The sequence below is a fragment of the Acinonyx jubatus genome, chromosome B3, assembly GCF_027475565.1.
Source record: "Acinonyx jubatus isolate Ajub_Pintada_27869175 chromosome B3, VMU_Ajub_asm_v1.0, whole genome shotgun sequence".
Classification (NCBI taxonomy): domain Eukaryota; kingdom Metazoa; phylum Chordata; class Mammalia; order Carnivora; family Felidae; genus Acinonyx; species Acinonyx jubatus.
In genome coordinates, this window is record NC_069386.1 from 105,595,923 (window position 1) to 105,612,096 (window position 16,174).

The 16,174-nt window shown below is 37.4% G+C and overlaps 1 protein-coding gene and 1 pseudogene across 6 annotated transcripts in view; one reads left to right on the forward strand and one right to left on the reverse strand.

The window, feature by feature from the left end:
* SLC38A6 (solute carrier family 38 member 6) overlaps nt 1–16,174 on the forward strand; it is a 75,907-nt gene that overhangs the window by 45,388 nt on the left and 14,345 nt on the right. For 5 of the 6 annotated variants that reach the window (XM_027065862.2, XM_015071825.3, XM_053224523.1 and 2 more), the window contains 7 exons: nt 4,339–4,404; nt 4,645–4,698; nt 6,330–6,409; nt 8,801–8,901; nt 14,290–14,414; nt 15,815–15,959; nt 16,078–16,172. In XM_027065862.2, coding sequence (XP_026921663.1) covers nt 4,339–4,404; nt 4,645–4,698; nt 6,330–6,409; nt 8,801–8,901; nt 14,290–14,414; nt 15,815–15,959; nt 16,078–16,172 — 666 coding nt within the window. The remainder of the gene's footprint in view (nt 1–4,338; nt 4,405–4,644; nt 4,699–6,329; nt 6,410–8,800; nt 8,902–14,289; nt 14,415–15,814; nt 15,960–16,077; nt 16,173–16,174) is intronic. The other variant, XM_053224521.1, reaches the window with a different exon arrangement.
* On the reverse strand, nt 885–3,135 carry LOC106974557 (60S ribosomal protein L15-like; annotated as a pseudogene).

Consider the following 16,174-nt stretch of genomic DNA (forward strand, 5'->3'; position numbering starts at 1 on the left):
TTCTATGTGAACCTCAGTGGTATTTTTATTTGTAAGAGAACCTTCTTACAACAGGTTTATTTAATTCTCCTAAAAGTGGTGGCATTCTTTTAAACGATTCTTTCAGAAGCAGCAGTTACATAAATGGAATATTGCATTAAACCTAAAAATGTTGGCCCTGGTTAACTTTATTATTCTGCATATGATCATGATAAAGGATAAGGATATTCTTCACATTTCCAAGCAAAATCCAATTTAAAAAGCTTATTCTTACCAAACCCCTAAAAACAGCCATTTGAGGGGAAACCAGCAGGGCGTTGTATCACCCCAGTGAAGTGTAGGTTTCATTACACGCATCTACAGACCCACGTGGCTACCTTCTGCATTCTACTTTTACAGAATTTATTTTACACCTATTATACCAAAGAGCATTTTTTTTTGTTTTTTTGTTTTTTTCAATATATGAAATTTATTGTCAAATTGGTTTCCATACAACACCCAGTGCTCATCCAAAAAGGTGCCCTCCTCAATACCCATCACCCACCCTCCCCTCCCTCCTACCCCCCATCAACCCTCAGTTTGTTCTCAGTTTTTAAGAGTCTCTTATGCTTTGGCTCTCTCCCACTCTAACCTCTTTTTTTTTTTTTCCCCCTTCCCCTCCCCCATGGGTTTCTGTTAAGTTTCTCAGGATCCACAGAAGAGTGAAAACATATGGTATCTGTCTTTCTCTGTATGGCTTATTTCACTTAGCATCACACTCTCCAGTTCCATCCACGTTGCTACAAAGGGCTATATTTCATTCTTTCTCATTGCCACATAGTACTCCACTGTGTATATAAACCACAATTTCTTTATCCATTCATCAGTTGATGGACATTTAGGTTCTTAGGCTCTTTCCATAATTTGGCTATTGTTGAGAGTGCTGCTATAAACTTTGGGGTACAAGTGCCCCTATGCATCAGCACTCCTGTATCCCTTGGGTAAATTCCTAGCAGTGCTATTGCTGGGTCATAGGGTAGGTCTATTTTTAATTTTCTGAGGAACCTCCACACTGCTTTCCAGAGCGGCTGCACCAATTTGCATTCCCACCAACAGTGCAAGAAGGTTCCCGTTTCTCCACATCCTCTCCAGCATCTATAGTCTCCTGATTCATTCATTTTGGCCACTCTGGCATGAGGTGATATCTGAGTCCAAACAGCATTTTAAACACCCACATATAAACTCCCTAATAAGATAAAGCAAAGACAAAAGTGTTTATCTTATTAGAAACAAGATACACCATCACTTACAGTCTTCAAACATTATCCTTCTTTGACTTTCATAATTTGACAGTGCATTTATGGAACAATCTGCAGACAACTCATTTTAACAGACAAATTAAAGAACACTTTTAAGCAGACATGACTGTCCTAAATTGTTTATTAGGTAAGAATTTTACAAACATGACCTACATTAGCAGTAATGGTGGAGCTGGGGAATATTGTGTCTCCTCCATGCCGCACAGCGAGAGCCACTAACTGTGGTGGAACTTGTGACCCTTTCCAAGGCCATATCTCTCGTGGCCTCAGATGTCAGCTCTCATGTCTCCCTGTGCTTGTGGACTGGTTCGGCGATCCACTGGTGTCAGGATTCTCCTGAGAGCTTAACGGAATGGATCAATGAAGGTAACCTCAAAGAATTTGTATGTGGAATCTTCGCCAACCCAGTTAGAATTCAGGACTCTCAGAGCCCCACGGTGGTCTAGCCACACATCTGCAACCAACTAAAGGCTTTGGGCCAATCTTGGCCGGTTAGCACCGTGATGGCCAGGCTTGCCCTAGGTTGCACCCTTAGGAACTGAGTGTTTGCAACCACTGTGGCGCACACGAATCTGATATATGACATAACCTTGCTAGGTCTTGTGCCCAGTCTGGGGGCTTTATCAGGCTGGATTGGGTGAGGGCCCTGTGGACCGCGGAGAGCTGGCCATACTGCCAGCAGCGCACCCTGAGAAGAAAGCTCATTACAGCGGACTGCTCTTCTCCATAGCTCCTGGATGTACTTGTAAGCGCCTGTCTTGGCTGACCTTTGAGCTGATGCCTGCCGCCAGACAGAAAGCAAAACTTACGGCCTTGTCTGTTGTCCCAGATCCTTATTTTGCATAAAAATTTAACATAACATTCTGCCTCCCTGAAATATCTAAACTTTTTAAAGTCAGTTTTATCAGTGGCTCCGAATGACAGTAACTAGATGGATCGACCTTTTTGGGTCCGTTTTAGAAAACAAATGGATTGCCATTTTTTCCAAAAGTTCTGTCTTGAGTAGAGATAAGTATTCTAAGTAATATTTTAGTAAGCCATTAATCAAAATAGAGAACAATTTGGATGGCTTTTAGTCAGAAGCTCTGCTTGTTGTGAGCACTGAGTGAGGCATTATAGACTTGTGGATGCTGTTCTTAAGGATCTGTCACTCTCGTAAGAAAAATTAATGGGAAAACAATAGAGAACAATGAAGACAATATATAATTGAGTATTGATTTATTTGCTTCAGAATAAGAATTGCAGGAATTGAGAGAAGAGAAGGAAATTAAACTTGAGCCTTGAAAGGTAGAAAGGACTTGAAACAGAGAAAAGGAAGGGTCTTTTGTGCCTGTGAACTTAATCCTGTTTTTCCCTTTGTCTTTCTAACCCCTGGAGTTACCTTCTTACCATGTTGTACCTTCAGCCTGAGCAAGGGCTCCCTGTCACTGTTGTTGGGTGTCTATTCTCGTTCTCTACTTCTACTTTGTAGGACAGCACACCTCACCATCCCACCATGTAGGCTCAGACTCGGGATAGGTCTCTACTGGGAAATTAGCTATAGTAGCTCGATTTAATATTAATAATATAAAGCCAAGCTGCCAATGATTTTTTTTTCATTAATTAGAAATTCATTGAAAATGAATGAAAAACTCATTATATTGTATTTTAGAGCATTGTTATGAGATGTTTTGATTTGCAAGCCAAGTAATAAAAGCTGATGAAATAAATGAGATAGCTCCCATTCCAACCTTGTCGAAGTACTTGGTACACAGGTGTTCAGTACATGGTTGCAGTTGCCACACACACTGTTAGTAAGGGGAAGGTGTGCGGTGCTGAACTTGGGGTAGGGCTGCGGACAGAGACCAGTAGCCACCATGCTGCTCTAGCTCCTATCCTACCCCATCCTCATCTTTTTTTGAAAACGTATCAGAAAAAAAAGATGTGAAATTACTGCTTTTGATTTTTTTTCTTTCCTCTTGGTGAGTTGACCACTACGTAGTTGTATTCCATATTGAAAACTTACCGAAATATCAAAAGCAACTTGCTTAATTTACCCTTTTATTTATTTTTTCTTGGTGAGGGCTTGAGTTCAAAGCAATTCTTTAGTTCACTATTAACTTTATCCTAAAAGTGTACATTGTCCTTAATTTGTTTTATCACTACATAAAATTTTGTTTGAATAGGGTAAAATCCCAAACTAGATAAATACCGAATAGGAATAGTATTTACTTACTGGTCTCCTGCAAAAGACAAATGCTTCCTTTATTCTCCCTTGCCCCTCTGTATGCTGGGTTTCAGCCTGGAGCAAATATTTGCAGAGTAATTGCGTGCCCTGAAACAGCCTCAACAATGGTAATGTCGACATGTCCACAACTATAGGTCTGGAGCATGATAGCCACAGTCCAGAGTAAAATCCTGAGATATTTGCATTGGTTCTTTCTGAGAGGCAGCATCCCTCTGGATTTCTTTTAATTAAAAAAAAAAAGAATTCTTTGTACCAGCTGGAGTTCAATAGCTACGTGCTGTTACTCTTAGCCAGCTTTATCTACATTTACGAAAAGTAATACAAGTCTAAAAGCAGCCAGGAGGATGGTGCTTCTGAATCAGGAATCCCTGAACTCCTGCTTTGTATGGGGTCTCTCCTTATTTCTGTCTGTGGCCATTTCCAGAACTGGTATTAATATTTCTCTATCGCTACTGATGCCAGGTCCACAAATAACCATAGTCTTATACCATTGTCACTAAAAGCATCATGTTCCCATTTTGAGTTGTACTTTTTTTTAATGCCTTGATGCTATTAGAGTTTTGAAAGTTGACACGAGAGTACTCAGTCTTTAAGGGGGGAGATCCCCACTAAACAGATATGCGTCACCCCCCTTTCCCTCTCACAGTAGGCAGCCATGTTAAGTGACAACCCATTCTAACTGGGAAAAGATCATAGAAGCAAAGAATCTTCTGTTAGCTATTAGTTGGGATGGAGTTCATTTAATTGAAGTAATGCTGACTTGTTTGAAATCATTTTCTTGTCATGAATTTCATAAGAAATAATCTTGAGTGTGGATTCTATTTATTCTTGCAGGTAATAATTAAAAAATGGTCCATCCCTTGTCCTCTGCCATTAAATTATATAGAACAATCTTTCCAGGTAATAGTTTACATTTTCAGTTTCTTCCTGTTTATTTTAAGCTAAAAAGAAAAAAAAACAGAGCAAGAATGATTTTTTTCCTAATTAATGAAAAAGTAATGGCTGTATTGCAATTTGGAACTTTGTTTTGAAATGTTTTTATTTGAAAGCCTAGTAATAATAACTACATCATTTTTGTGGATGAATTTGGACTTTTAATGACTGTTGGTTTCTCTTTTTCCCCTGTATCCTCTTAAACAGATTTCAAATGCTACAGATGATTGTAAACCAAAGCTCTTTCATTTCTCCAAAGAGGTGTGTAAGTTATTAACAGATACTTTTGGTTGATTTTTCACATTTCAAATTTTAAGAGATTTGTGTAACAGGGTCTCTTAGGTCTTTGTACCTGTAGCTAATTAATTTTCATGAAAGTGCTAAGTATAGGGTTGCCTACCAGAAGAATAATATTATTTAACACAGGGTGGCCCATTATGAAACAGCCACCTTTTTTTTTTTTTTTCTTTTTTTCTTGGCATGCCTTTAAATGGAGCCTGTTTTAAATGGGCCACTGCCTAAAAGAACAGATTTACCGAATGTCTGGTCTGGCCAATAAGGTCCTCTGTGGATACAGACTTCCTGTTGCCTTCTGGACTTGTAAAGCTAAATAGCCAATTATATCCAAAACTCCTCCCCTGTGAGTAGAACCTTGGTCTGTAGCTAAACAGCCTCATCATTGGACCAGCAGTTGAGTGCTGCCAATATATCTTCGGGCTGAAATTCCAGAGTTGAAATTTATGATGCTTAGAGTGGAGACTAGCAGATCAAGTCTCCTTGCTATCTCTAAGAGTCTTAGAATCCTGGAAATATCTGCAAAAGCCCCTGAACATCAGCAGAGGAGACAGGAACTGTGATCTGGAGGTCTCTCCTTTACTGTTCTAGAAGAGCCCAAAGTCCTCCCTGTTGCTGCACGTTTCTTCATCTACATTTTTGTATTATGTTGAAATCCAAGTCCCAGGTACTAGAATCCCCTCCACTCTTAAACAACTCTTATCAGTGAAGCATGTTGGTGTGCTAACTGCTCCATGCAGAATTTTCTTTTTAATCCCTAGTTTTTCTATGAAAAAATGTCTCTCTGGCTCCACAAAGGAGATTACTACATCCTTTACATGTTAAAGGCCATCTGCCTTAAAGATCCAGGTAGGGTAATTGACAAACCAGGAAATTGAGCAATATATGAAAGAGATTTTGTGAATTAAACTCTCATTCCCCTAATCCAAGCTCAGGAAATGCTACAGCTCTCCTTCCTAGCTCCCTTCAGGTATTTTAGGAGGCATTATATACCAAGATAGTTCTTCAGTCGTCTGGAACGCTTGCTGAAGAGCCTAAAGTTAGAAAAAATTTTAAAGTAGAAAAGAGAAAGTAAATCGCCATTAATTTTATAAAGATGGCATTTTCATTTAGATGGTAATTTGTTTGCTTTATAACTTCCTCAGACTCTTAAGTGTTCTAATTTAAAAAAAACAAAACAATTATGTTTGTATATTCCAATGGATCTTTAAGAATTTGTCAGTGTAGAATATATCATGTTCATTCCCAATGAAAGAGACCCTAGTTAAAATGCAAAGATGGGAATAATATTTTCAGTATTCCATTCGATTCAGTTGGTGGTATGCCAACCGTGGTATAGAAGCCAGCCAAGAATTTTTCTGGCTAGCACAGGCTGTCTAACTATTAAGTGAAACATTTGTTGGTGACCATACTTGTGTCTCTCTTAAAAAAAAAAAACAAACAAAAACACAAAACATCCTTTTTTAAGAGATGATTCATGAAAGATGAAGTAAATTGAACCAATTTGATTTTTTTTGGAGACCTGAGTTTATTGTCAAATGAAGTAGTGGTTTAAACAGTGGCATTTACTAATTTGATCTTTTTAAATTCTTTTTCAGAGTGCTTATGCCATACCTACCATGGCTTTTTCATTTCTCTGCCATACCTCAATATTGCCCATATACTGTGAACTTCAAAGGTACCATAGAATTCTGGAATCTTTTAAATGTATTAAGTATTTCTTTTTACTTTTTGGACTTCCAGATTGAATGACATTCTCCTTTATGAATCCTTCTCTCTCATCGCTGGATTCTCAGCGTTAGTTTTTTTTTTGTTTTTTTTTAAGACTTTATTTTATTTTCTAAAAATTTTTTTTAACGTTTATTTATTTTTGAGACAGAGAGAGACAGAGCATGAACGGGGGAGGGTCAGAGAGAGAGGGAGACACAGAAGGCTCCAGGCTCTGAGCTGTCAGCACAGAGCCTGATGCGGGGCTCGAACTCACAGACCTGAGATCATGACCTGAGCCGAAGTCAGACGCTTAACCGACTGAGCCACCCAGGTGCCCCAAGACTTTATTTTATTTTCTTTAAAAGTTTATTTATTTTGAAAGAGAGAGATAACCAGCAGGGGAGGGGAAGAGAGAGAATCCGAAGCAGGCTCCATGCTGTCTGCACAGAGCCTGATGTAGGGCTTGATTTCATGAACTGTGAGATTATGATCTGAGCTGAGATAAAGAGTCGGCTGCTTCACCAACTGAGTCACCCAGGCACCCCTCTTTTTAAGTAATCTCCACACTCAACGTGGGGCTTGAAATCACAACCCTGAGATCCAGAGTCACATGCAGTACTGACTAAGCTAGTCAGGTGTTTGTTTAAAACAAAACAACAAGGAGTTTGGTCCTACTGAAGAATGTTTCCTGACTTCAAGCTGTATTACAAAACTGTAATCATCAAGACAGTATGGCACTGGCACAAGGACAACCCAGAAGTGGACACACAAATGTATGGCCAACTGATCTTTGACAAAGCAGGAAAGAATATTCAATGGAATAAAGACAGTCTCTTCAGCAAGTGATGCTGGAAAAACTGGACAGCAACATGCAGAAAAATGAACTTGGACCACTTTCTTACACCATACACAATAATAAACCCAAAATGGATGAAAGACCTTAATGTAAGACAGGAAGCCATCAAAATCCTTGAGGAGAAAGCAGGCAAAAGCCTCTTTGACCTCAGCCACAGCAACTTCTTACTCAACATGTCTCTGGAGGCAAGGGAAACACAAGCAAAAATGAACTATTGGGACTTCATCAAAATAAAAAGCTTCTGCACAGTGAAGGAAACAATCAGCAAAACTAAAAGGCAACTGACAGGATGGGAGAAGACATTTGCAAATGACATATCAGATAAACGGTTAGTACCCAAAATCTGTAAAGAACTTATCAAACTCAACACCCAAAAAACAAATAATCCAGTGAAGAAATGGGCAAAAGACATGAATAGACACTTCTCCAAAGAAGACATCCAGATGGCCAACCGACACATGAAAAAATGCTCAACATCACTCATCATCAGGGAAATACAAATCAAAACCATATTGAAATACCACCTCACACCTGTCAGAATGGCTAACATTAACAACTCAGGCAACAACAGATGTTGGCAAGGATGTGGAGAAAGAGGATCTCTTTTGCATTGCTGGTAGGAATGTAAGCTGATGCAGCCACTCCGGAAAACATTATGGAAGTTCCTCAAAAAATGAAAAATAGAACTACCTTACAACCCAGCAATTGCATTACTAGGTATTTATCCAAGGGATACAGGTATGCTGTTTCGAAGGGGCACATTTCACCCCAATGTTTTTGGTAGCACTATCAACAATAGCCAAAGTATGGAAAGAGCCCAAATGTCCATCGATGGATGAATGGATAAAGAAGATGTGGTATATGTGTATATATATATATATATATATATATATATATACACATATATACATATATATATATATATATACACAATGGAGTATTACTGGGCAATCGAAAAGAATGAAATCTTTCCATTTGCAACTATGTGGATGGAACTGGAGGGTATTATGCTAAGCGAAATTAGTCAGAGAAAGACAAATGTCATATGACTTCACTCATATGAGGACTTTAAGATACAAAACAGATGAACATAAGGGAAGGGAAGCAAAAATTGTATAATAACAGGGAAGGGAACAAAAACATAAGAGACTCTTAAATATGGAGAACAAACAGAGGGTTACTGGCAGGGATGTGGGAGGGGGGGATGGGATAAATGGGTAAGGGGCATTAAGGAATCTACTCCTGAAATCATTGTTGCACTATATGCTAACTAATTTGGATGTAAATTAAAAAAATAAATTAAAAATTGAAAAAAGGAAAAAAAAATGTTTCCTGGGAGCAAAATCTTTGTGCAGTAATTTCAAATCAAAAATTCTAGTATATAGTTATTAATGAAGTAGTTCTTGAACAATTAAGGAATCCTCTTGACTAGCTTGGTTGATATTTGTTTCTTTAGATATAATTCAGATCATAGTTTCTACTTTTGCCATTTTTGTCTTTTAGCCCTTCAAAGAAAAGAATGCAAAATGCAACCAATACAGCAATTGCTTTAAGTTTTCTCATTTATTTTATATCTGCACTCTTTGGGTACCTCACGTTTTATGGTAAGTATATTATTTAATTATCAGTGACAAATTGTTCTCTAGTTGATCTCACACCTGAATATAGACTTTGTTTCCGCCTTTTGTTAGTAAGTTAATTTAGGCTGCTAAATTCAGTGTAGTACTGTAGTAGCTTTATGGGCCTTAAAAAATTGATTTTCTTTCTCTTAAAAATATGGATCAAGTTCAAGATTAATAATAACTTCATATAAAAAAAATTTTAACACCTAAGTAAAGCCAAAGGCTTAGGGACATTGCTGTCTTTCTACAAGAAACAAATGTGCAATCATGATTTTATTTTCTAAGAATTCAATATTTTGGAATCTAGTTTGGGAGGTTGGGAGAATCAGTCATCTTAATTGCAAAAGAACAACTTGAGAAAGGGAAGAGTTTTACACTGGACTGTAGTTGTACACTTAGATCTCAGAGATCTTTGCCTTCACACTTAATTTGCACAATTTGGCATTGTACATTCTATGATACCTTTCCCCCCCTTAAATTTGGTAAAAGGATTCTTTTAAATTCTTAAATTTAAAAAAATTAAGTAAATTTTTATTTATTTTTGAAAAATTGTCTGCTTGGAATGTGTTTTTTTCTGTTCTAAAAAGAACCTAAAGAAAAAGTAAAACTTAAAAGTCCAGAGTAAGAAAAAAAATTGTAGGCTCTTTTGTTTAATCTGCAAACCTATTTAATTTGCAAACAAACCCATTATAACAAATTGCACTCAATTTGTCAATTCTGGAATACACTTTTCAGCTTATGAGTGCTTCTATAACAGCTCTTCAAGTAAATGGCTGTTATTACCCTGGTGATATTTAGCTGTTATGACTGATTTTATGGTTGATAGCCTTGTGCACATGTTTCAGGTTTTAGACATCCATGATTACTTCTAATGGCACTTTGCTTCTCTCCCAGAGTTTTTCCAAGTCTGACAAGTTTTTGGATGTTTACTTGCACAGCTACCTTTACTAAACCAGCTACCTTTCCTAATCCCAGTGGAAAGAGTATGGATTTTGAAATCCAACAAATATGGTACAAATAACTATTCTGCTCTAACTAGCTTGAACAGGACACTCACCTTGTAATCTTTTCATCTTCTAATCTGTAACAGAAAATTGCATAGAGTTTTATTGAGGAGGAAATGAGTTATGTCTAAAATGCCTATTATAGTATCCAGCACATAGCAGCCTTCCACAAAGGAGAGCTACTGCTGATCGTTACTGTTATTATTATTGTCATTATTGTTATAGTCATTTTATAATTTCAGGTGCTCAGTTTTTCAGCACTGTACTTCTCACTATCTTTAATGAAATATAAGTTAAATATCGTAACTTAATAGTATAATGTGTATGCTCTTGAATTATATGAGAAAATTATAATTGTTCTCTAGTCCCTTTCCTGCTATCTCTATGCTGTTTTAACAGTAAGAAAGGCCATTCATTAATCTAAATCTGCTCTTGCATTTTATATTGATGGAGGATAAAAATGGTAGAGCTCTGTGTACACCATCAGGAAAAGCATCATCTCCAACACGAGTATGACACCCTGCTGGATACACTACAAAGAAAATTAAGGCAGATGGATAAGCTTTTTTGATCGTGGCTCATAAAACAAAATTCTTGAACTATATAAGCTCTAGCTTTGGTTGTTGGGTTTGTAAGTTTTTGCACAGACTTGAGCCCGGTAAGACTTCTCTAGAATAATAAGATACTGTAGCAAGCTCTCTGTTGAGATTGAGCAAAAACTTAGTATAGCAGATTAGCTGTGTATTTTTCTAAATTAAAATTGTCACTGGCGCAAATACTACTATATTTAGGAATCTTCAACATTGAGAAAGAGTCCAAAAAATGACCTCCTTTTCCTCCTTATGGATAGTTATCTGGAAGAAGCCTCAAATGGCCTGCCAATCTCCAGGATAGCTGAGGAATAGTTATATAAATTGCCATGAAATGCTGTATTAAATTATCAGAAAGCTTACATTGAAGGGAAAGTGGAAGAAGGATGGATGCTAATACATTTATTGAGCTAACGTTTCCTGTGTAAATGCCAGGTATCTTATATACATTGCTTACCTTAATCCTTACAGCAACTCTACAAGGTATAGGTTCACATAGCTTGAGCAATTGGCCAGATACTTGCAGCTAATGAATGATGTGTTGGGATTTGAATCCAATTCTGACTGTCTCCAAAGGTAGTGCTTTTATTACTATGTTCCCTCCTCAGGAATTATGCTAGAGAACCCAGATTTCCTTCATCCCAAGTTTTTGTCGATTATCTTTTAGAAGAACCTGGCTCACTTAAGCTCCAGACATATCTATATATCTCTGTCTACTTACCTACCTATCTACTGATCTATTGTTCCATGAACACGGAGGCGAAACATTTTCATTATGTAAATGAAATATTTCCTACACAGGGATTGTCCTTGTTATCAGGTAAAGCTGTTATGCTGTCTCCGACTTAATGCACCGCAAATTCTTCAGACTGTCCACATTTTATCTAATGGAGAAATGCACATCTAAGAAAAATCTCATTGTAGGTAGGTGATAGAAAGAATGATATAAAAGTAACTCCTTCTCCAAAGACCAAAGAAGATTCAGATATTGATTTTTCTGTTCACAATAGCTTTTGGGGGGGTGTTAATCATCACTAAGGAGCATCTTTTTTGGTATATTTCTGTTGAGATATCGGTAACTCTCATTCTTATGGAGAGAAATTACTGAGCAATTATCAAAAGGGCTAGTCACAAATTAAGGCCTTGAACTCATTTTGTAAATGAGCAGCTGAAGCCCAAAGAAGTGAAGTGACCTGTTAACAATATTTGTAGTAGCATGTCTCCTGAATACTAATCTAGTAATCTTTCTGCTACTCTGTGGTAATCTTTCTAAACTTCAGATGGTTTGACAATGTGTATTACACAAGACAGCCTCCTGGCTTAATAGCATATATAACTTGCAGAGATCCTTACTAAGGTTTATAGAGATTTGTCTGAATTCAGAGAAGTGTGTTGTACTCTATCCCTCACATATGTTAAGGCTCAGCTAAGAACACAGAATTGACTGGTTCGGAAGAAATGTTTTCATCCTGGGAAAGGAGAAAGTGGATATGTAACAGATATTTTGAATTTATAATCTAGCTCTTCTGACTTCTGGAGCTGCTTGGGATCCTTTTATCCAGTGCTCCCAAGGCTTAGTTAATATCTAAATTTTGTCAGATTACAGGGACCTATAAGTATGTACCTAGATTAATAATATTGGCTCTTTACAGACGTTACAGCATTATAAGGTGAGGAAGAAAAAGTGTTCCTCTGGGGAGCCAGGCCAATGCCCAAATGTCGCATAATAACCAGACCATTTTAAAAGTCTACAGAATTGTTAAGCAGTGTTAATAGCTCATTTTCATGATTCAAAAAGTAGAAAGAAAATAGTTTGCCATATTTTTTCAAAGACTTGCGAATATCTCAGACTTGGAAATAGAATCCGGCTTTCCTGGCTCTTCTTAATCTCTTACTTAGTCCATTAATCTCCTATTGTGTAAAGAAGTTCTTTGATACGTTAGATAATTGGTTTTTCTCCCTTTTCCATTATCACTAGTCTAGTTCAGATTCTCATTATGTCTCAGTGATTATGACAGTAACCTTCTAACTCTTATTTCAGTTTTGGGTATCTTTTTCTTCCTGCTTAGTTCAGATCCTAGTACACCAATCTTCATAAGTCATTGCATCTCTGTAGCCCACCAGATTGAGTACAAACCTCCTGAACAGCTCTGTTACTGGGTCTTAAATGCATTTATGGCCTTATCACCCAATACTCTCTCTGCTCTACAGCACATCCTGTTTAAGCCACTGTAAGTACTTACTACTACTAGACTGCTCATTTTCTCAGATGCATATTCTCTGTGCTACTTCAGGGCTTCTGCTTATGTTACTTCTTCCTCTGAGAAAGAATCTCTTTCTCCACCCATACATTAACTCATTTATGGCCCTCAGTAACTCCACACATCAAAATATTAGTGTCCCATTTTACAGATGTAAGAACGAAGAGACTCAGAGAAGTTAGGTTGCTAGTAAGTAGAGGAATTTGAACATCAGTCTGTGTGGTCCCAGAATTCAAGACCCTCTACCTTCCTGCTCTTCACTATATCATGATGACTCTCCCCAAGCCTCCCTGTGTTTCCTCCTTCCTCCATATCAAAGTCATAGTTACCTGTCCCTATTCACAATCGCTCTTTGTTTAGAACAACTACTGCCACGTACGTGTATATCTGTGTTTATACGCTTTCTATTTTATGTGTATATGTTCATCTCATTGCTCCTTTAAATATTAAGTTCCTTGAAAACAGAGGTGTGTTTGTTTTTTATTTCCTCCAAAGCATCTCTCTGAAAACATATTACTCTCCAGTTTAAAAAGCACCATCTATTTTGGGGCACCCGAGTGGCTCAGTTGGTTAAGAACCCAACTCTTGATCTAAGTTCAGGTCTTGATCTCAGGGTCATGAGTTCAAGCTCCGCGTAGGGCTCCACACTGGGCGTGAAGCCTACTTAAAAATAAAAGATAGTATTCTATTTTAAGTACAGACTGATCTTTCACTACAAGGCAGGACATGGAACGTTCTTGAGAACGCTCAATCTTCGTACCCCTCGTCTGACTGGGGGCGCAGAAGACATTGGGAAAATGGAAGACTGACATGGAGCAAAGCATGGTCAGCATGTACAAATTCTGTCACTGACTACCACTGGCTTGCTGAGTAAGCCATTTCCCTACAACTACATTTTCTTATGAAAGAGGAATTTACAGGTGAAATGTTGATGAAACAGACAACATGTACAGAAGTGTAAGATTCTAGAAAATGTTGCAGTATTGAGGAAAGGGTATTGGCTTTGGCACCAAAAAAAAAAGTGGGTACTCTTTTAGCTCTTCGAGCTCTGCCCCTTTGTGCTGTGTGATCTTGGGCAAGTCCATTAATATTTTTCAGCCTAGCTACCCTCTTAATTGTTATAAGGGTACACATGATACCCTTTCAATGATACATGTGAAAACACCTAACAAAACAAACAAATGTTCAAGACCTTTGGATTATGGAAAAGTTCTCAAGTTATATGTATATATATATAGATATATATAGATATGTATACATATATATGTATTTTCATGGTCATAATTTTAGAAGTTCTGCTGATTTCTAGTTTAATTAAAAGAAAAGATTATAACTTTAAAGCAGATATTTAACTAATGTCTCTATGTTTCAAAGGCTAGGGAAAAGGCCAGAGATGGATTTGGTACTGAGAATCCAAAATTTGTTAAGATCCATTTGTGCAAAGTAAAATAGTTTTGCTGTTATTGACATCATAGTAGTTTATAATGTGATCCTTATTATTGTTTTAATTTACAGACAAAGTGGCATCAGAATTACTGCAAGGTTATAGCAAGTACTTGCCACATGATGTTGTTGTCATGGCTGTGAAGCTATGCATACTATTTGCTGTGCTTTTGACAGTCCCTCTAATCCACTTCCCTGTAAGTACTCTTAAAGGTCTTGTTGCTTAATGTAGCAGCTCCCTGATATGGCAACGCTAATTCTTTGCAGACTGGAATGTTTGAATCACATCTAGTCTTGTATATCTTATTCATTTGTCAGGTAATTGATCAAAGACCTCATACTTGCATATGGCCCCATGAAGGCACAAAAATAACAGTGAACCACTAAGCTAATTTGTGCTTTTTGAGATTTAGTTTAGATTTACGCTCTCCCACAGCATTGTTTCCAATTTAGAGACTATGGTTCTTCTAAAGTTTGGGGTTTCCCCCCCTCCTTTAATTCTGTATTCTGTTTTCACAAGAATGTGCATGAAGAAGCAAAAGTCAAGTCAGCAAAAATAAGCTCGTTCTGGTTTATTGTAGATTTATTTTCACATAGACATTCTAATTTAATCTTAGTCAAAATATTGTATTTGCTTGAGAATTATAATTAAGGGGCAGAACAGATCTTCATTCTGTATTTAGTTGCCATATGTAAGAATCTTAAGAATTTCTGAGAAAATGGAAACAGAGGCTTGAGGTATGAATGTTTCTGCATGAATGTCTTGAATCCCTCAACAGCAAGTTCCCGAAGAACTGGGCCTTCAAGATTTTTGGCCCACTTCCTGTGTAGACTGCACAGCCAGGAGGGCAGCGGTGGGGGGTAAACATTTGTGGGGTATGACTGCCTGCTGCTCGCCTTAGCAGTGGGAAGTGTCATGAACTAGTTTTCATATTTACATGCTATGAAACAGATAATATAAAATAAAATAGTACATGGTGTTTCTTTACCATAGCATGAGTCTTTTTTCTTTTCAAACCTTTTGTTCTTCTCTCTGTGAATTTAATGAAAATGATTCTCTGAGATTTCATCACACAGTGTTATTGTTGGTCATTTTGAAAATTATGCAACCTAAAGACATTGAATGTGAACATTTCTTGAAGAATTAAAGCAAAATAATTTTTTTTAATTTTTTTTTTAACGTTTTATTTATTTTTGAGACAGAGAAAGACAGAGCATGAACGGGGGAGGGGCAGAGAGAGAGGGAGACACAGAATCTGAAACAGGCTCCAGGCTCTGAGCCATCAGCCCAGAGCCCGACGCAGGGCTCGAACTCACGGACCGCGAGATCGTGTCCTGAGCTGAAGTCGGCCGCTTAACCGACTGAGCCACCCAGGCCAAAATAATTTTTATTAAGCTCACTCAGAAAGGTGTATTTCTTAGTTGATTTGTCCTAAACACTTTATAATAATCGTTTATACTGTATTTTTTAAAAATCTAAATGGTGTAGGGAGCAAGGATGTCATGCTTACTATACTGTACCTGTGTTTCCCTAAGCAAGTATGTTGGCTTTGCTTAAATCTCTCTGCTTAAATCTGTTTCTTTTTCTGTTATACAGGCAAGAAGAGCTTTAATGATGATGTTTTTCTCCAATTTTCCATTCTCATGGACTCGCCATTCTTTGATCACTCTAGCACTCAATGTTACCATTGTTTTACTTGCAATATATGTTCCTGACATTAGGAATATATTTGGTGTGGTTGGTAAGTTTTCTATTTCAAAAAATCCATGTAACAAAATAGATCAAAATTGTCATCCGGCCCCGCATCTGAATCTGGCAATATCCTCTTTTTTTTTTCTTGTTTCCCCTCCCACTTAAAGGTTCCAGTACATCAACATGTTTGATTTTTATATTCCCAGGACTATTTTATCTTAAACTTAGCAGAGAGGATTTTCTCTCGTGGAAAAAACTTGGGGT